The sequence below is a fragment of the Nothoprocta perdicaria genome, unplaced genomic scaffold, assembly GCF_003342845.1.
Source record: "Nothoprocta perdicaria isolate Ctin4 unplaced genomic scaffold, notPer1 scaffold_129, whole genome shotgun sequence".
In the NCBI taxonomy this organism is placed as follows: Eukaryota; Metazoa; Chordata; class Aves; order Tinamiformes; family Tinamidae; genus Nothoprocta; species Nothoprocta perdicaria.
In genome coordinates, this window is record NW_020454416.1 from 1,161,993 (window position 1) to 1,182,727 (window position 20,735).

Sequence of the window (20,735 nt, forward strand, 5' to 3'; positions counted from 1 at the left end):
GGAAGTCACCATTTCCACTCAGAGCAAAGCATTAAGCTGCTGACATGAGATGGTGGAACAAGGAGAAGCAGAGACTAATGAGCATTTCCAACACGCGTTGTTGCCAAGCAGAACCCATCACATATCCTTGGAAGAGCACCAAGTAGTACTTTTTGCAGCTGAATTTGAGACCTATTCCTAGTTAATTCAGTGATCACGCTTAGAAGCTAAAATTCTCTGCTGTCACCATTACAGTATTTTTACAGCAGCAAAAAGTCCTCATTGCCCAGTGCCATCCAGTAAATACAACAGGCATTCTCCATCTTCACAATGAAAAAAAACTCCTCAGGACCACAGGGCATGTTTTAAATAACATGTAAATAGTTTGAATTCCTGTTTTCTCTGGGAGGTGACAATATACACTTTTAAAAGTGTTCAGAAACTTATTAGTACGTATTTCTGCAATTAAAACGAGCTATTCAGGACCATGCAAGAAGGGGTACAGCAAGACAATTCAGTGATTAGGAAAACCAAAGGAATGACAGCACAGTCCTGGTTGCCCTTTCATACACTGGACGAATGGAATCTATTCACAAAACAAGCTGCCTTTACAAAAAGGAAAAAAAAAAAAAGAAAAACAAAACAGCAAAGCAACCTCAGCCTATTAGAAATACTCAGCAACATTACTCCAGATTTCCAATGATTTAAAATTAGGTTAAAACTTTTCATATTAAAAAAAAAGTGTCAACATGTATTCATATGCTAGTTCCCTTTTCTAAGGCAGTAAGATCCTGCATGGCTCACATGCTGACTTGTATTCTCTTTTTCAATTCATTAATACATGACTTGCATGAAACCTTAAAAGAGTAAATATGCAAAAGGCAATAAAAGTTGTGTGCAACTTTAAAACACACCATTTAAAATGGTCAGGTGAAGACAACGTCATTTCATGTAGCCTCTGGAGTAACTTCGTGCCTCCCTAGCTTGAAGAATGGATTCCCTCCGCTCTGCAGCGTTAACATAAAACCATAAAAACAGACAAGGAAACACCCAAAGGATGCCTATCCCCGGCAAACCTATCCTAGACACAGATCCTGAAAATGCAGCTTATTGACCAGGGCATGGGGTCGCCCTGGGCGCGGCCGGCGCCGCTCCTCTCCTGCCACAAAATGTCGCCCTCAGCAGCGCCGCAAAATGGCCGCCACAGCGCCTCACCCACCGGCGGGCAGCGGCTGGGCCCAAGGCAGTGGCAGCACGAGGATTCGCTCCCAAACGGAGCCCAATGCACCTCCTAGCTCCGGCCGGCGCGGGATCCTCTTCACAGCACGGCTTTCACCTTGCAGGAGCCCTGCAGAAGCCCCTCAAGCGCACGGTGACTTCTGTTATTTACAAGGCTGGCAGGGAAAGGCCGTGTATATGCTCATGAACAAAGCATCTCTCATAGGCGCAAAATTTCATTTGTCAAGGAAACTCTGAAAACAAAAATTGTGTACAAAAATATAAATATCTTTACAGTCTGCAGGCCCTTTGCGTCCAATAGCTGAACAGTGAAGAGCTCCTACAGGTTGAGTAAGCAGTGGCAGAAAAGAATAAAAAATACATCTTGTGATTCAATACTGCCCTATTTCCCTGGTAATGAGCATTTTCGTTGAGTTTTTTTTTTCTTTTTTTTTTTTTTTTGCGCTATACACATCTTGTGCAAATGCAGTGAGAAGCCTCTGAGTACCTTTCCTGAATTTGTAGAGAAATGGAAGGTTTGGAAAGATATACACATGTATTTTCATATTTACATTCACATATACACCTCACTCAGTAATTTTGTTACAACAGTCCTGAAAGGGTTCTGTACTTTTAAGAAGCAACACTTCCTATTAGCATATCCTAGCCACCAAACACATCTTCCAGAATAAGGGGAGGAAAGAAAATAAGAGAACTGGGAATACACTTAGGCTGCTTCAGCGCTGGAGCTGAAGACTTAGCAAGGGGGTGCTCAGATTTACTTCTCGGAAATTTTCCCTTCTGATGCCCCAAGCATCACCAAGGGAAGAGCTGCTTGTATAGAGGGTGAGAAGAAAGCAGGGTGCAGGGTGGCATTATCATTTTCCTTTTATACTTAACATGCTGTCCCAGCTCTAACTACCCCGGAAAAGATCAGCATCTTCCCCATTTGGTGGGAGTTCTAGACATGTATGAAAATCTTCTGGGCATAAGCTCCTAAAAAGAGCCTATACCAGAGAACTATCTAGCACCAAAGAAGAGAAAGGTTTTCACTTCAGCACTCTGCTAAACATCCCATTTCCTTTCCTCCACTCTAGGTAACAAGGGTGAGAGCAACTCCAATCTCATTTCTGCACATTCATCATATTCTGCGAGTAGAAGTAGCAAATATGAATAATCTCATTTCTGCATAGATAATTCGCCTGATATAAAAACAAGTAACACAGATTTTTCCTCAATCGCAGAAAACTGCCTCTCTGCTGGGAAAAATCTTTCTCTATAGCCTGGGTATCTCGGTCCTTTTACAAATTATTTCTGTGAAGGATCCAATTTGGGAAGGAGACCATGTGCCCAGCAATGGTTATATTTCATCCTCTTTGTTTTGTGAAGGGGAAGGAAAGTATCCAGAATGCAACAGTGAGGTAAAAATACGTCAACATGACTTAAGTTTCATAGCACTTATGTCTCACTTCGGGGCCTGCCCTCAGGAACAGAGTGCTGAAACCATATAGAAAATGAGAGTTGCAAATTAGGGAGGTTGCGAAACTCAGATATTAGTTCACGCTGCTCCAGATTTTCTTTCCAGTTTTTGAAAAAAATATATGCATTTATTTGCCTGTTGAATTGGAAGGCAAGGTCCCACTATTACTCAATTTTGTAACCACGGGTGCTAAAGTGGGCATTACTTTGTTATCCTGGCCTTCTTGAACAGTTGCAGATGATGAAGTTTTTGACCCAGTGGGTGTCAATTTTGCAACTACAGGAGCCAGTAGGGGCATCACTTTAGCACTCTGTCCTTCCGAGTCCACTGGCAGACTTGCCACTTTTAGGCCAAGTGGTGCCAATTTGGGCATGGGCCTCCACAAAGTGTCAGCATTACCAGCTTCTGCGTTCGTCTTCATCTGCAAAACTGGTGGGGTCGCACTAGCTGACTCCATAGGGGATGTTACCATTTTGCCACTTTCACCACTGGGATTGGGAAGTGAATCCTTCATTTCAGCACCAATTACTATCTTTAGAACATCTGCTTCAGATGAAGGCTCCCCGGAGGCCTTGTCCCCATCAGTAAGGTCATCGTCCTCCAGGTGCAGCAGGAGAGGACTTATAGAACCACCGCCCTCTGGAACTTCAGAAAGGTCCTTAAAACTGCCTCCCAAAGGGCCAAACTGGAAGGAAGAACTATCCGCAGCACTGAGATCACTGGTTGTTCCCCGCCGAACTTCCGAATCTCCATGAGAGAAGTCCGAGTTTAGAGCGCTGGGTAGCTCTGACATGCCTGAGGCATCATCGTTCAGCTGCTGGTTGAGGAAGGCAATCTCATTGAGCAGCGACGTGAGGGTTTCATCAGTGTCATCGCTCTCCTCAATGCTGCCCAGCAGCTCACCCACATCCAGTTCTGCTTCTTCCATTGCGGAAGCCACTTTTCTCAGCTCCATTTCTATTCTGGAATCTTTAATCTGCAGCTTGTGGAATGGCAACTCCTTTGTTTTTAACCTTTCCCTTCCAGGATCACTGTCTTTCCTCCTGGCTTGGCTTCCTACGAACTCCCCAACACAGAGCTTTTTACTAAAGGAATCTGGAGGCTCCTTTGCACATGGCACATTCCGGAGCTGCGGAAAGGCATCTTTATTTTCAAAGAAAACTTTTGTGGGACCTGTGGTACTTCTGCCATCTCCGCCACTGTCTGCAGCACACGGCTTGCCTTTTTCTTCAGAGAGGATGCTATCGCTTTTCCTGCTCTCGGGAGGTGCAGCTGCCACGGACTTCTCAGAAATCTGAGTACCTGCAGTGGCCGTTGCACTAGAGCCTTTATTTCTGTTCAGGTTTAGGTTCATACTTCCTTCAGCAGCCAGTGATGTTACATTAACAATCTTTGGCATCATGAATGAATCTTCAATTTCTGCAAAACCAAACAACAAAATCCATTAGGATCCAAGAAAACAGCAAGGTAGCTCCTGATCTGAAGACAATTTGATCACTATCAAATCTTCCCCAAGTAAGCTACTACTCACAATTTAACCTACTTGTACATTTTTGGTCAATTAAAGCCTTCAAAGTTAAGCTGTTAAAATTTCAACAGAGAGAGGAGAAAAAAAAAAAAAAAGAACAAGTTCTGCATCTATTGTCACAAAGTCACTTGCCCTGTCTGTTCTCCCAGCATAATGCAAGAACACCAGTAACTGTAATATTTATAATTCTTATGGTGCTTCACAAGAAAAATAAAATGGGAATTTTCTCCCTCACTGTTTTTTTCAAACCTACACATCTCTATTTTGAAATACTATTTTTGTGACAATTGATTGCACTGAACCAAAAATTTGATGGTCTCCTTTTACCACAGCATACTGCAAGCAGCACACTGCTGTGAGGGGCCACCCTACACCTATGCCCAGCATACAGTGCTACAGTGCTCAGTCCTGGAAAACACTTCTCTCACATGCAGCCTGCAAGGGCAGCACAGAGGGCATGTGGGAAGGGGCTGTGCTGCAGCAAGACACTGAGGAAACAGGCAAAGGCCTTCAAGAGCCCCACTGCCTCCTGGCCCTGTAACCTCCCCAGTGAAATGCACTACACCACGGACACATTTCAACCCCACTTGTTCTGCTGTGGGCAAGGAGAATCAGTTAGGCTAAGTAAAGTTCTTATCTATAGCCAGCCTCGAGTTCTTTCCAACCTCATAATTTTCCTTGAAAACTCAGACAGTAACACCTAGCATTACTTCCAGAGAGAAAAACAATGAAGCGTCATCTTTGCAGGGATAAAGTCCCCTGCACACAAGCAGAATGAGGCACAAAAAGGGAAGAGCCTACCTGAACTGGGCTCTGCAGCTGGTACTACTGTTGAGGGCACTGGGTTTCCAGCAACAGTTGACAGTGTAATGGGAATGGTGGAGTTGGTAAGGATTCCTTTTACTTGGACAGGAACTGTTGATCCCGGCAGCTGAATCATCACAGAAGCGATACCTTATCCAAGAAAATGGGAGGGGGCAAGAGGGAAACAAGACCCTTTCAATACTCAGTCAAGCCTGAAAAATTAAAAGCCCTGCACTTCTATGTAGAACACTTCTATGTAGAACTGACATATCATCTGAAAGCGGTAAAAAAGAGAGATACAGACTGACTAGGAGACTAATTTCTACACATTCTTTCTTTTGCATTATCAGTCCTGAGAGCTCCTGTCTCCCTAGACTGGATAAAATCAACATTTAACATTTTTTTCTTACCTGTTAACAAACTGCTTGAGTTTGAGTTAATTATACCTAATATATCACTGCCAGTTCTCATTCATAATAACAAATATATCAGTGCCAATCTCATTCAGATTACAACTTGTAAGGTATTGAAAATTCAAAACAAACATGAAGTAAAACACTACTTTGCAAACAGATCTGCACATCAATGAACACCACCCAATTAGTATGTGATTATATATGATCATACCTTGCTGTGTTGTCATGGTAGTGGTGGCAGCTCGAGGCTTTAATTCAGCTTGCAAGAGCGTGGAAGGAACAGCTGCCACCTGCCCTGGTACTAACGGGCTCTTCAGCGTAAGCACCTGCCCTTGTGGAGTCATCACTAGGCTTGCAGCAGTTAGTGTAAGAGAAGATGAAGTTTCCTCTGAAAATAAATAAGTAAATAAATACAAATCAGGTTAATTTATTCTAATATAGCACCTCTAATAGTGACAAGTACAGGTGTGGAAGAAAGAGCAGCTAAAGGGTTGACAAGCCCAAATTGGAAAGTTGCTGCAGAAGTCAGACAGGCTCCAAAAACCTTAAATAGGTGGCTAGAACAAGTCTGTGTGACTTCCTCATCCAGTCTAACTCAATCCTAACCCTCCAGAGTGGCCATCAAAGATGGTAGCAGTCGTGGGGAATTCCCAAGTGACTTTGTTCAGTCCAAAGAATGGGAAGGCCCTCACCACATCCAACTCTCATGTCCAACTTCTCCTGGATTGGACAAAAACGAGGCTTGGGAAAAAGAAACGATAGGTTCCTTGGTAAAAGCCCAGGACCACTTCAAGTAAGCTCTGTGATCAAGGCAAGAAACATCACCAAGTCCTTACGGAGTATGACAGTGGTCCTACTATCATTCTACTCCTTTGTTTCTTCTCTTTAAGTTTCTGGTGGAAAAGTCTCCAAAATACCAAATACTTTCTACAAATTATCTGTAACTTAAAAAGAAAAAAAAAAAATCCAATAATTCTGTAGTTTCATCTATGAGTCTTTCTTTTCCCACCTCAAGAGCTAGCCTACTGGGAGGGAGGTCTTTCAAAACCTTAATTTAGTCTACCAACTTCATGATTTAAGGGGTGGCACTTCTATCTGTAAATCAGCAGAAATGTCTTTGATTCACAAAAATCTGGGAACACTGCAAGACTGCAGTGAAACTCTATAGGACTGCAGAGCAACCTCCTAAGGAATTTATTGTCCATCATTCTGAAACACAGTGTTATGTTCATCTAAACATCTCAAACATGCTGTTCTCATATTCATTAGAAACAAACAATGTCCATCCAGCAGTTTCTGCTTCTCTACAGAGCCTTGTTTCAAGAAAGATGGACTCCACAAGACGTCCTGAAAGGTCTGCCTCCCCTTTGTGAAACATGCATCTCTTGTGGCCCACCTTTAGCATGGCCTCCTTTTCTGGCAAGTATTAGTGGCTTCCCTCTTCTGTTGGTTACAGCCACTTGGCCCAGGTCTCTGGATGGAGCAGCAGATGCTTCTTGCTGTGTGCTAGCTGTTGAGGTTACAACAGCTTCCTCTGGCTCAGGCTGTTTCTTCTTCTTTTGTGCTTCTACTGCTTTTTGTTTGGCATAAATGTATTCTAGCTTCTTCAGCACAACCTCTTCTGTTTTCCCTATAGGAAAATCAATGCAAAGTCAATGAGTTTCCAAACTCACTTTCCAAAACTAGGGAGCTAAGACTGAACTAAAATTCTATCCAATTTATTCCATCCAACTACTTTAACAATCAATAACCCACCTCGAAGTAAATAACCTAAGACTAGCAGCAGCTATATATTTAAGATTTTTTTTCTTCAGAAACATCCATCTATTTTAGAATCTACCTGCAACTTTGATGAACACAACTCAGCCTGGACAAACACTAGCTCTTGTTGAGCAGCTACTTTATGAAAACTTCTGCCATTGAAAAAAGCTCATGTCTTTTCAAATGTTGCTAAATGACTACATGGCAAGATGTTATCTTGTATTAAATTAGTTAGGCTAATGGACCTTATTCTTTAAGGACATTCAGTAAACTCATATAGCTTACAATATCCACCACGCTACAATGTTCAAATCATGCAAGATTTTATAAATCATTTTTTCCATATATGCACACAATTTATTTTGTCCAAAATTCAACCAACTATCCTGACTTGTTTCCTACTCAGTGTTGATGCTATAGCAAAGTCTATCTTAAACTATTCGTCTTGAGAGTTAGTGCCCTGCAGATTAGTTCCAAGCCACAATAGTTTTGAGGCACATCACACAGAAACCCAGAAGATGAGCAAAGTTCTTTGCTTTCAATCCTTGCCCAAAGGCCTGACACATTTGTGGAACAAGAAAAGGATCCACTAAAACAAAGTATTTACCAATACCTCAAATACATATCAACTGACTCATCCAAATATACAAGTCTCAAGCAACTTTCACTTCCACTTTGCAGGTGGGTCTCCTGTTTCTGCCCCCATACCATAAGGAGATGACAGAAAGAATAATTTAATGCTTAGGCTTGTTCACACACATTTTTTGGCACTGGCTGAACATGTACTACAGCTTTCCCACACACCCACACGAGTCAAAGACCCCATAACTGGGTCATGCATTTGATCCGAAATGCCCAGATGAATAGCAGCTCAGACTACACGGCAATTTTGTTCTACAGAGCTTCATTCTCCATCTAGCAGACATTGCTATCATCACTTTCCAGAAAAGTAGGACAGGAATAGTCATTTCCAAAGTTGACAAAAAAAACCCTGTGACTTTGGCTCTAACCAAAGGCAGCTGTGCATTTGTGAAGCATGCAGCAGAAAAGCTGCTTTAAGGAGTCACCAGTGACACAATGAAGTGACATAAACTCCCCACTAAAAAGTTCTCAAATCAGAGCAACCAAGTCCATGCTTGCAGTGCAGATCTTTCTACCTTTCCTTTAAATATAAGGGGAAATTAAGAGCAGCATTTCTAACATTGCTTTTAAAAGCACATCAGCATGAAAAGCACATTGCTGAATCAGAGCTTTGCGTGTCTTTGCTTGGCACCAAGAGTCTCAATTTTATGTGAACACTAATGACTGACCCAGAACCACAGGCGCCCCCTCTAACTCCTTCCCATCCTTGCAAAGATTTCTTTCATTATTCCAGGCAGCCCCTCGCGCGCGCGCGCTCTCTCTCTCTCGCTCTCGCTCTCTCTCTCTCTCAAAAGAAAGGCTCACCTGAAAGCGTGGACACTTTACGAATTAGAACATCCTGTTTGCGACTCAGCAAGTTCTTCTGTCCGATAAGTTTATCTGCCTGATCAGTCAATCCCTGGATTTCTTCATATGCCTACAAAAGCATCAGGGGGCTAGTTTATTGGCCAACAATAAACAAAGCAACAGCAAAGCGGTCTTCCTTCCCAGAAGACTGTACAGATTACTTTACAGATATTTTGATCAGCTTGAGAAACTCAGAGACAGACAATGGATGAAGTACCGTGTAATGCCAGTTTTCCCTAAATAAAAACTGAAAAGGGATAAACAACTTGTTCTGCTTTCCTCTAAAGTTTAGTCATTCTTAAGGGAAAAACATTTACCCCACAATTTCAAGGTACAGTTGATGAGCGTTATTATCTACAACTTATGTTTTACTTCCTGTCATTTACATCTTTCCATTAAGTATTTTATGTCAGTATAATAATAATAAGTATCTTCTGCATCAAAAAAGTAAGATTTGTATATTCAGCCTATTTCAAAACTGTCTTAGCTGTCAAGCTAAGACACAACTTGGCATGGTTAAATTCACAAAGGAAACAAAAACAGGAATAATGTGAACTGTGTCATTTAAGCTGCATCATTAGGATTAAACTATTGAGAATACAGTTTCTTTCACATATTTCTCTGTTCTACAGAGCCCTGCAAACACATGAGAAGTTCTCCTGCTGTATTATGTAGGGCTCCAAGGCTACTTGACTTCTCCGTCCAAATTAAACAATTCCTCTCCACAGAGATGAGGCTTCAGAATACTCACTTGCTTGAGAATATAGCATTTGGAGACCTTGGGAAGGTTGTGCAACCCCAGAGCTCTCTTCAGCTTTTCAAAGAGATCTCTCATTTCATTCCGCCGCCGCCGCTCGTTTGCCGTGTGGGTCTGTCGGTAGTGAGCAAAGGCCTCTGCCTCCGTTTTCTGCTTTCTGTTCCAGAAGTGAGGTTTCTGCTGGAGAAGAAACCGTATTGACCAGTTTAAATAACAATGCAAGTCAACAGCAAAAAGTTATGCAGAGACATGCTTGATTTACAAGGTTTCTACAGAAATCTTCTTAGATGCTCCAGGACACAAGAGAACACCAGTGTTGCATGCTATTCAACTATCATGTCTTCATGAATGCTCAACCTTGGAAGCACAAGCAAGAAGCATGAAATATGGTGAAAGTGACCAACACAGCTGCATCCTCCCTGAAGGAAAAGACCATGAGCAAGCCTTTCTGTTCACAGGCATCCCATTTCCCCACATACAGAAACATGTTATAGAGACACTATGCAATACAAAGCTACCTAGGTAAGTCTCAGTATTATAGCAAAATCACAGGTCTGAGCCCAATGTTGTAACTGCCAAAAGAGTCTAGCAACCAATGAAACGACTACAGCAAACAGAAGCCACTTGAATCTTTCCCTGGAGTTAAACCCATTCATTTTTTGTTTCATAGATACGTAAGGCTAAGGGTCAACAGACCTTGTAGATAAGAATATGAAAGAAACCATTAATATTGATCACCCCACAGACATTTATCAAAAAAAGGATTTGCCAAGGACAGGCTTTAGTTTGTGCATTTGTTTAAACTTCCATGAAGATCAATAGGTAATACGCATAGCTGTCAACATCTATACATTAAAAGGTTTGTTATTTCATCATTACTCTTACAGGTTTGGTATTGTTATGCTGTTTCTTTTATGCCAAAGTAATAGTAAGGCATTTTTTAGATCATTTTCGGTTACTCCAAACCCCAGTGGCATCAGTGGAAAGACTCCTCAGCTCCAGGGATGCTCTTTCCATGCCTGCCAGCTTGAGGAGGAATCTAAACACTGACACGCTCCTGAAACCTGGCTCTTGACATCCGTTTTGCCCTTGCAGGCAGCCTGAGCTCAGGGTGACTACAGCAGCCTCTGCTCTTTGTTGGGCCAAGTTTGGTCCTTCTGCAAAGGTCCCCGTGTCATTTTCTTCGCCCAGCATCAGTCACATGGCGTAACTTGAAGGGCAGAGAGAAGAACTCGGGGAGAAGCAGGGGCAGGCAGAGACCTCTGGAACCTGTCTGTGCTCCGGCCAAGGCGCCCGGCTGCCTGGTGTGCCAGGCTCACAGCCCCTCCACGTCCCGCCACCGCGGCAGGCAGCTCCGCACGGCTGAGTATCAGGAGTATCGAGCACGGCTGGGGAACCCGGCCGCAGCGGCGCCCTACCACACACCATCAGCTTCAAAGACTGCAGTGAGTTTCAGTTTAAAGCCTTCTCAGTCATCTTTAACTTGACTAAGAACGTACTGTTTGAACTACTGTTTTCAGAAATCCTTTGCCCAGTGCTTCATACTTAAGACTTACAAAAACAATGCATTATTTCAGTCATTCATTATCTAATTTGTCCTATCAAAATTATATACACCAAAAAAAAAAAAAAAAAAAAAAAAAAAAAAAAAAAAAAAAAAAAAAAAAAAAAAAAAAAATTAGTAGCAGATATAGCTACTAAATTTAGTAGCAAAAAAAACCTAGAAAATAAGAGGCAGATATTCCTTCTATTCATAAAGTCAAACCAATCCCACTGCTATCAGTGGCAGTCCTTTCTTTAATGTGCACGCAGCCCTTTCCCCCAATACACACATTCAGTCTCTCGCGTCTATTCATCAACACATGAAAGGTATTTAAGGTGCATTAGAGTCTCGCCTGGGATGAAAGTTTACTTTTAAATGGAGGTGCGATACCAAAGGAAAGAGGAGAGCAAACATATACCTTCGTAGGTTTTTCTGATAATTTCTCATCCGAAGAATTACGAGCATGGTATCTGGAAGAAAGGCAAAAAGTTTTTCCCAACACTACTCATCTCATGCACACTGTTCTCATTAACTATATTCCAACAGCCTAGAATTACTCTTTATGTCCCTCAAAATTAACTTTCCCTTCCTAACGAAGGCAGGATACTGCTGAGCTTTCTCAAGAAAGCAAAACTATCTTCAATGCCATCATCCTAGAATAAAATCAGCTGTTCTAAAAGCTGTAAAATTATCTCACAGTGCAGAAAATATGGTATTTATCTACATGCCAAAGACAGTAAATTCAATCGGTGACTGAGCTGTAGTGTATTTCTTTCTGGTCTTGATTAAGGTTTCCCCCCCCCCCAAAAATATAGATTAAACACAGATGGCAGAACACTCCCTCCCCACCAAGAACAACCAACAAAGTCTCCTCATTTTTATCGCTACCCTAAATGCAGAAAAAAAACCCAGCTTCCTCTGTCATTTCTCATGAGCTTTAAGGAAAAAAAAAAGAACACACATATTGAAAAAAATATTTTGCAAAACCCAACAGTTATTTTCCTCTTCTTGCTGAAAGATTTTGGCAATTTATAGATAACAACAAAGTCACTATCTAAGATTAAAGTCAAGTTGTATCTTTGTAGGAAAAAGAAATGGAATTCAAATATATAATTGTAATGTATTACGCAATATGTAATATGCAAAACTGCAAAACAGACTCTTCAAAGATTTTACAAAAAAAAAAATCTTTAAAGAGGACAGACTAAGGACTCAACTTTCCCATCCTTTTGCTTGGTAGGAACAAGACAGAAACCCCCCCCATAACCCTCTTTACATACCTTTGGTAAAGAGTGTTTTTACTTTGCTTTCTGACATTAGAAACGCAAAGGCAGCAGCAATTAAAAAAAACACACACAAAGGGGGAAAAAAACAAGCCAAGCTACTCAACCATGGCAAACTATAATGCAAATTAAAATATTATATATATATATATATGTATGTATGTGTGTGTGTGTGTATGTGTATGTGAGTATATATATATACACACACACACTTTCTTCACTGGATCAATTGTCCTGAAGTTATAGCTTTTATTGACAGAATCAGGCATTAAGTCAGTGACTGCTCCAGCCTAAAAATAATACATCTACCAGCAAGAATAAGCAAAATGGAAGCTTGCAAAGTCATGCTTAAAACCAAGGTGACCCCACTCATTCTCAGGATGCAGGAAGGGATGCAATTCACTCAGGAATGCTTTACATTAGAAGACATGCATCCTAGTGAACAAATTAAGTGGAGGGGGGAAAATAAAATAACACATAGCTACAATATCTTTAATCTATTGTTATTCTGACAACCGAGTCCTCATAGGGGCGCAAATGCCCCAGGGCTCAGGAAGTCCTGACAAAAGCCCTTCTTTATCTTACCATTACAGTAAACCTGTTGTTTAAGGGGTTCCTTCAATGTCAGCTCAGCATCAAAACCCCAAACTGCAGCGCTCTCCCAGGATGCTTACTTCTGTTTGGAAGGTCGGATATGGGCAGCTGTGGCCTTCAGACGGGCAATGTTAATCTTCTCTGAAAGCTCCTCCACGGTCTCAATGTCCACCTGCTCGTCATCCTCACTGTATTCACACGCATCCTGGAACAGGTTTTGTTTCGTTTTTGAAAATGAGTATCTACGCAGCAATGGTGCTCAGGCCAAAACATTTTGCTTCACTTCAGACTCAAAGAGATTACATCATAGCATTAAGAACCAACACCTCTAGCTACCCTGGCCAGTGAACAACCCCAAGCAGGTGTTTTTTAAGCTCTGGGAATGGCTCCCACTAGCAACTTCTGCAAAATGGATTTTTCTAGGGTCAAAACTGATCTCTGCCATTTAAGCTTTTGCTTGGAGCAAGTAAGGCCTTCACAGGGCAGTGCTTTCCCACTGTGCTTTCTCCAGCTGTGCTGAAAGAGCATCAACTGGGTAACAGTGTCTTATAACAAAGGGAAAAAAAAAGCAAGAGTCACAGCATTGTACAACTAACCTTCTGCAGGCAATACAAAACATCACTTATATGATAAAGAAGTATTTGTTTTCCTATGCCCTCCAACCAAGAAAACTTGTTAATCATCTGTGCAAGCAGGGATGGAGAAACACTGCAGTGCTGTAGCAACTGCAGCAGTTAATTACCAATCTTGTATCCACATTTTACAGTACCACATTCTGCTCTTCACCCTCCAACCCAAAACAAGCCTTATTCAAGCAATTTAAATCAGGTTTCAATCTTATAATCACTGGTCTACTTACAGAATGCAGAACTCCTCCCCCTCCTGAAGTAAAGCAAAGCAATTATACCTTCACGCTGACTTCAGCTCACCCACTTCCCTGAACTACCCAACCTCACCCTCCTCCTATTCTTCTCTTCTGTCTTTCCTTCCTTCTCCTTGGCCTTTTTTTTCCTTTCCTTTTGGTGAGCTGCAAACTCCTTCTTCTCTGAACTGAATACTTACCTGAAATTGATGCAAACAGTTAATCATAAATATATTTTTATATATATCTAAGCACATATACACACACACAATTCTGTATCAATGGAAGGCTTCCATTAAAGGCTTTTCATAGTACTCATTCTTTTACACTAACTGCAGCTCACTGAATGTTACTGTTTTAAGAAACTCTTATTAAATAGGTGAAACTGCTGCACTGAGCCAGCTGGCCACAGATCAGGCTAAAATAGCACTAACAAAAACAACAGGCATCAAGAACAGCCTCAATTATCATACAAGCAGTAGTAACCAGTAGTTAATAATACACATTTCCAATCACCCATCATGAAATTTGTGCCTGTGAAATCTGTAACTGTGTTAATTAAAGAAAAAGGACTCCATTTATCTAAGTCTCAGTTAATAGTTTCCTTTTTGGCAGAGCAGTGAGATGCCTCATTAGCTAGTATTTCCTGTAATATTTGGCTTTTTCACCCAGCCTTTTCTTAAGCTAAGCCTTTCTCCCCCTACCCTTCAACCCATAACACACAGCAGGAGTTAGCTGTAATTCAAGCAACAACACAAAAAATTGCTACTTCTAATATGATGTCAGTAACAATTAAAATTGTGAATAATTCTGCCTGACAAAAGAAAAATATCAGTATTTTTAAGCTGTATGTAGCACCGTCTCCCATGGCAGTGTGATAGAAGCTATAGAAAAGACAGAAACTAAGACCAGTCTGGAAAAGTAATGAAGTCTGTCCTCCTTTAACAAGATGGCACTGGAAGGAGAAAAATATACCATATATATATATATATATACACACACATATACATAAAAAAAATATATACACACACACACATTTTGTGTCTGTATGTCAGTGAATTATTGTCTGCAAACAGCTTCCAGTCTTCGAAGAGGAATGAAGCTCTGTAACATGCACTGCTTTAACGTTACTCGAATGCTCCCAAGCCATCTTCACTTTCCACCAACAATGTCAGGAAGGGCCCTGCAAAGTGTGGGCAGTACAGGCACTGTGTACAAAGAGGTATAAAATTTTAAGCCACTCACTTCTGGAGAAGCTGACAACTTTAAATGTAGGACAAGTACCACAAATTGCTGCTGAAATAAGTAAGTGATACTCAGGTTATCAGCTATAGCTGTTTTGGACCTGATGAAAAAGCAACCATGCTTCTACACGTTGCTATGCACATTCCCTAATTGACTGCAGGCTGGCAAAAAAAAATTGTATCTTTTTAAACATAAATAAAGAGGATCAAGGAGGGTGACCTTAGGTGGGAACTTACTAGCCTCAGAGAACAATCTCAATCTTTCTTTCAAAGATATTTTTCCATGTGCTGACTTTAAAGACACCATTCTTCTCTGCCCAGGAAAGCAGCTTTGATCTCTGGTGGCTTCTGTATTTGGAAAGGAGATAAACAAGTTATTCTATTATTGCTCACTACTGGAGATTCTTACATCTTTTTTTCAAAGCAGACATGAGTCTGGATAATGCCCTGGTAACTTCTGTTATGAGTCAACCACAAGCAGGTAGGAAGGTAGGTTACTTATTGAAAGTAAATCAAAGTGTCTTCTGACTGTGGAAATAACGCACTGGCGGATGCCTGTGGAATGAGGCTCCTTTCTGTGGCTTAAAGCCCTTAATATTTGTTCTCCCTTGCAAATACCCTCCTACAAAATAGCATGTGAGCCTGGTAGAGCACAGAGAAAAAGAACAGGAGAATGAAGGTCAGAAGACACCACATGCCTGGGACGTTGGTGAGGTCCAACCAAGTGTCACTTGCAGCCTAGATCCAGAATAAATAGACTATGGTCATCAGACTGGTAACTGAATTAAGGCTGCCTTACGATTCAACACAGTATTTCAGCAACTTGCAAACGTCACCCATGAAGAGCACGCAGCTTTGTGCCATGTCCAGCAAGTGGCTCTATACGCTGACACAGATCTTTATGATTTGCTGAACATGACACTTGAAGAACAGCACTTATCCATCATGAGCACATTTTGCCCTTCACACTTGCTCTGCTTGGTATGTCCTGTCACCATCTAGCTTTAATGAATAGAATGCTCTCTCTTTGGACGCTTTACTTTTTTAATCAAGTCATTTCTTTCTTAGGAACACAGACAGATGCATCCAAGTTGCTTTTCAGTATTGCTGCAGTAAGCCAGGGCGACACCTTCACCTTTTGCACTGAAAAACCAAGACTGACCCATTTGCATTAAGGCATGAAGGCAGGGAAGCCAAAAATGCAACAGAAACTGTCCAGATTCTCTGGAGCTTAACTGTGATGCCAGGGCTCACACATTCATTAAAAAGGATGTACTGTAGAATCCGGAGTACTAAAATTCCAAGAATTCCTCAGATGAGGAGAGGAGAGCAGCTTGAATTTACGTTCCACTAAGAGGGAGGAAAGAAGGAAAGGCGAAGCCTAAGGAGGACCTGGGAGACACTGAGCTGTGCAGTGAACTGCATAGAGACACAGAATCAGAGAACGCTTAAGGTGGGAAGGGATCTCAGAGGTCATCTAATCCAACCCCCCTGCTCACGCAGGGTCACCTAGAGCACGTGGCACAGGGCTGCGTCCAAGCGGGTTTTAAAGATCTCCAGAGAAGGAGACTCCACAACCTCTCTGGGCAGCCTGTGCCAGTGCTCTGTCACCCTCACTGTCAAGAAGTGTTTCCTTAAGTTCCTCTGGAACTCTTGGTGCCTCAGCTTGTAGCTGTTTCCTCTAGTCCTGTCGCTGGCCACCACTGAAAAGAGGCCGCCCCCTCCTCCCCACTGCCTCCCTTGAGGTATTTATAGACACTGATCAGGTCCCCCCTCAGCCTCCTCTTCTCCAGGCTGAACAGGCCCAGCTCCCTCAGCCTTGAACAGAGCTTCCCTTGAGCTTCACCAGGAGGAAAGGGAGCAGGGCTGCTCTCCCGAGTCTTCTTAACCTCCCCAGGGTGGGATGAAAGAAGGCAGAGGTCACCATCACAAAAGCAGAGGAATGAAAATTACTCAAACAGAATAAAACAATTTTGAATAAAAATTATTCAAACAAAAGTCATATTCAAATCACAGACCTACTAAATATGGCACATATCGTCATGCTGAAACAGATTAAATGTGCCAGAGGTGCCAAGTCACATAATTTAAAAATAGTTGCCACATTCATGATACATAGAGCACTTCTTGTTTCCTCCAGCTCAGGATCCTGAGTCATCCATAAACTCTCCTGGTTGCCAGAAACCTTCCGGTACTTCCTGGAGTTTTTCCATTCTATGCAGTACCATCACTGTCATTCTGCATGCAAGAAAGAACTAGAGCCTCTCTGGAGCAGGCCTAACAGCACCGTCCAAGCTGCCTTTAGACATCACCATGCTGCAGGGAAGGGAAGTACAGATGGGATGCTAGAATCCAAAGAGTGACAAAAACCAGAGAATGACTTCTACTGGAAATGCCATCATGGTACAGTTTTGAGGCCCTGACAAGTTACACAAGGCTAATCCAAAGGTTTGTGGTTATCCAGGTAGATCTGCTGTCGCTTTGCAGGAATAAAGTACTCAAAGGAAGGAGGAAGGCAGACATGACAGGGATCGATGCCAGGCTACAAGGTAAGTTCTGCTGTTGCACAGAAGCGTCAGCCCTTTCCCTCGCGGCACCTCGTGTCTGTATCTGAGCTCTCTCTGCTCACCTTCCCATGGCTGCTCCTGGCAGCCCACACCCCATGGCCAGTCCCTGAGGAATCAGTCACCCCTTGGCATAGGGTCCTCGGGGACAGGGATCAAAGAAAAGGGGAGGTGACACTGGATGACTTCAGAGATCAGCCCAACAAACACCTCCTTTCCACATCTTGTTACTCTGCCTAGAAACCTCCCATATGCTGTTACATAAACTCAGAACACACGAAAGATTAAGTTTAAGGAAAGGAGTAAAACATGTTTTGTGGACTACTTAACAGTTTTAACAATGTTGTAATCATTTGTAATAGTTTTGCACCATTTTCATGTTCAGCTCAGAAAAAAAGGACTGCAAAACAACAAGTTTTAACAGCAGTTAAAGTATCTTACCAGACATGGAGCTATATTTAGACTAAGAAATTAAAAGAGATTAGAGGACTGGAATTCTGTCTATAGCATTAAACACTAAAAGAATCTGCAGCACCGCTTTAGCTCAATCCAGCAAACTCTCTTGGGAACGATTCGTGGACATAGTTTGTGACTTACCCCACACCAAAGAGCCATTCCCAACAGGCATTTTGCAGGCAATCATCTTGCCTTGGAGAGCAAGTTTAACATCATGGGCTAAGCCATGGTGGTTTAATTTGGTCAGATACCCAAATGTAAGCAAATACAGAGAGGCTGGCCCATGTCACCCTACCCGGGATGCTCAACCTTCCCAGGCCTCTGTTACTGACATAATTCTGTGAAAGAAATGCAACAGGTCAAGGAGAGCATTTGAAGGAGCTTCTCCTCCTCTTCTTGAGAGAAGAATGAGCTTACAGTTTCACAAGTAAAGTCCACTAGCTACATAAAACAAACCAACCCTTTACCAGTCTACTCAGTACGGATTGACTTCATCCAGTCTGACAAACAACACTGGTAGAGCCTGGCAGGCAAACACTGTGCTGACACAAGAGTGCAAATGCTTTAATAAAACCATATTCTTGCTGTCACTTCAGGCAATCGGTATCTCAAGCTCTGTGATGAACTTGCATGATTCTGACTAAACCAAAGGCCTGCTAAACAAATATACATGTATTTTCAAGATTTTTCTACAAATTTCCAGAAGCATATTCACAGAATCATGGATTAAGTCGGAACAGGAAGGACCTCTGGAGGCCCAAACCCATTCACATTTTCCCCTCCAAGCAGGGTATTCCTCCTTTCCATCACTGCCTCTCCAAAGACTTGACTATGCAAAATCATCTGACGTTTAATACAACCTGATGGAGGGACAGAACGGGTCAAGGAGCTAGAGAGGTGGAAAAAAGATCAACCTTCTTCAATCTTGAGTCTTCTTCAAAGAACCTTTATTTTTTTTTTCTCCTTCTTGTTGGAGATGCTTGTCCATAGACTACCCCTTGCAAACCTAAGCTTACTGAGATGGAGATCACATTAGAGCCACCAAGCTTGAGAACACCTCAGAGCTGAATGGCTGCTGCTCTTCCAAGGCCTTTTAGCCAGTTATTTCCAAGCAATGCCATGCCACCAAACCACATAGATGCAAGAACAATGCTGCCTCACATGGTGTTCCTACTGCAGCAAATATTTCTAGGCCACAAACAACATCTTTTCAGCCCATACTTGCTAGCAGTCTCCAACCTCAGCACGAGCGATGCTTGCATGCAGATCCTCCCTGTACTCGGCACAGACTTCCACCACCTGTGGCTACGTGCATGTCCCCCACAAACCCTGACCAGACAGCTGTTTACTCCTTGGTGCCACCCAGAATTCCTTACCTGTAAGGGTCACCGTTGCCCAAGCAAGAGGAAACCCTAAGACACTCACAAGCCTCCAAGAAAAAGAAAAAAATAGGAAAGAAGCTGTTTCTCCCCAACTTACTCATCAGACAAACTTCTCACCTAAGGAATAACGATTTCCCCTCACTGGCAATCCCCCTGCACCCCAAACCATTCCAAACATGCAAATCACTGGGTGCTTCATACTAAGATTACAGAGAAAAGCGTGAAGTGCCATCTTTCTGGCAGTCCATCTCTCAAGGATGCACCATGAAGATGGCAAAGGGAGACCCCAATGCTTGTCTGGGGATTTTTTTCTAAGCAATTGGCCTCCCTCCTCATGAACTAGGGAACAACCATAACCAAGGGAGCTGCGGAGCGCGGGAGAAACAAGCAGGAATGCTGTCCTCCTCCTGGAGACCTTCCAGATCTCCAGCCAGGAAGAATCCCCATACTTACCATCCTGCCAAACTTTAGAGTGTTCTGGCCCCTTTCTATTCTTTGCAATAAAATTACGTTCCACTCACTGGCAAGCTTCTAACTTTGAAGTAATCTCTCAAGGAAAAGAGCTACAGATTAACACATTTAGGTTTAAAAATAGCTCAACTGTCCACCATGAGACCTGATGTTCCTCAGCTTTACTGCTCTCGAAACCAAAGGCAGCTTAGTCACATCTGTGAACAATGGTGAAGAGCCACCCTTACAGGATTTAGCACCTGTTTCTAACAAAGAAAAAACACTTTTAAAGGTACATTTGAGGCAGTTTCTAAAACCTGTACAGCAAGTTTCTTCCAAAACAAACATATCCTATAATCTCTAATGATTATTAGATTAATTCATAATAATGAATCTAATTAATAGTAATTAGATCCACCAATGATTTTTTTTTTTTTCAGTTTCACCACCCTTGGTAGGACAACAAAAGCAAGCTTTAACATCTACTCTGATAACCAACTACTCTGTGACCCGAATATTGTGATTTCCATGGCTTACCATAAAACCCCTAAGACCTCCCTGTCTGAAAAGCTCAGCAGGTGCCTGGTGCACATTCACCACAGTTCGCCCAGTGGGCGACAACCCTGCTGCAAGTTAGGGAAGCTCTCAGAACTGGTACAAATAGAGTAGCACCCTACTCAAACAAGACCACAGTGCAGTTTCCAAGCTCAAACCTTGAAAGAACTTCGAATATTACAGCTGCCTGTAATATCCTCACCCTCATGCAGCCCAGCTCATACCATTTTGTCTAGAGAGTTGAGAGCCAGAGTATTAAACGACTAGTCAACTATTCTGGAAGTTAAGCACAATGAATTCTCTAAAAGCAATGCTGTTGGCTTTTAATTTAATAACTCTGTATATGGTTTAGAAAAGAAGTCTAATTTGGT

General features: G+C 42.2%; 1 protein-coding gene across 3 annotated transcripts in view; it reads right to left on the reverse strand.

Moving 5' to 3' along the window:
* The window catches only part of MGA (MGA, MAX dimerization protein), a 48,774-nt gene continuing 28,039 nt past the window's right edge, over positions 1-20,735 (reverse strand). For 2 of the 3 annotated variants that reach the window (XM_026033396.1, XM_026033394.1), the window contains 8 exons: positions 12,932-13,056; positions 11,393-11,444; positions 9,426-9,611; positions 8,633-8,744; positions 6,822-7,055; positions 5,637-5,813; positions 5,007-5,159; positions 1-4,096 (listed from right to left, as the gene is read on the reverse strand). In XM_026033396.1, the coding sequence (XP_025889181.1) occupies positions 2,805-4,096; positions 5,007-5,159; positions 5,637-5,813; positions 6,822-7,055; positions 8,633-8,744; positions 9,426-9,611; positions 11,393-11,444; positions 12,932-13,056 (2,331 nt within the window). In that variant the 3' untranslated portion in view covers positions 1-2,804. The remainder of the gene's footprint in view (positions 4,097-5,006; positions 5,160-5,636; positions 5,814-6,821; positions 7,056-8,632; positions 8,745-9,425; positions 9,612-11,392; positions 11,445-12,931; positions 13,057-20,735) is intronic. The other variant, XM_026033395.1, reaches the window with a different exon arrangement.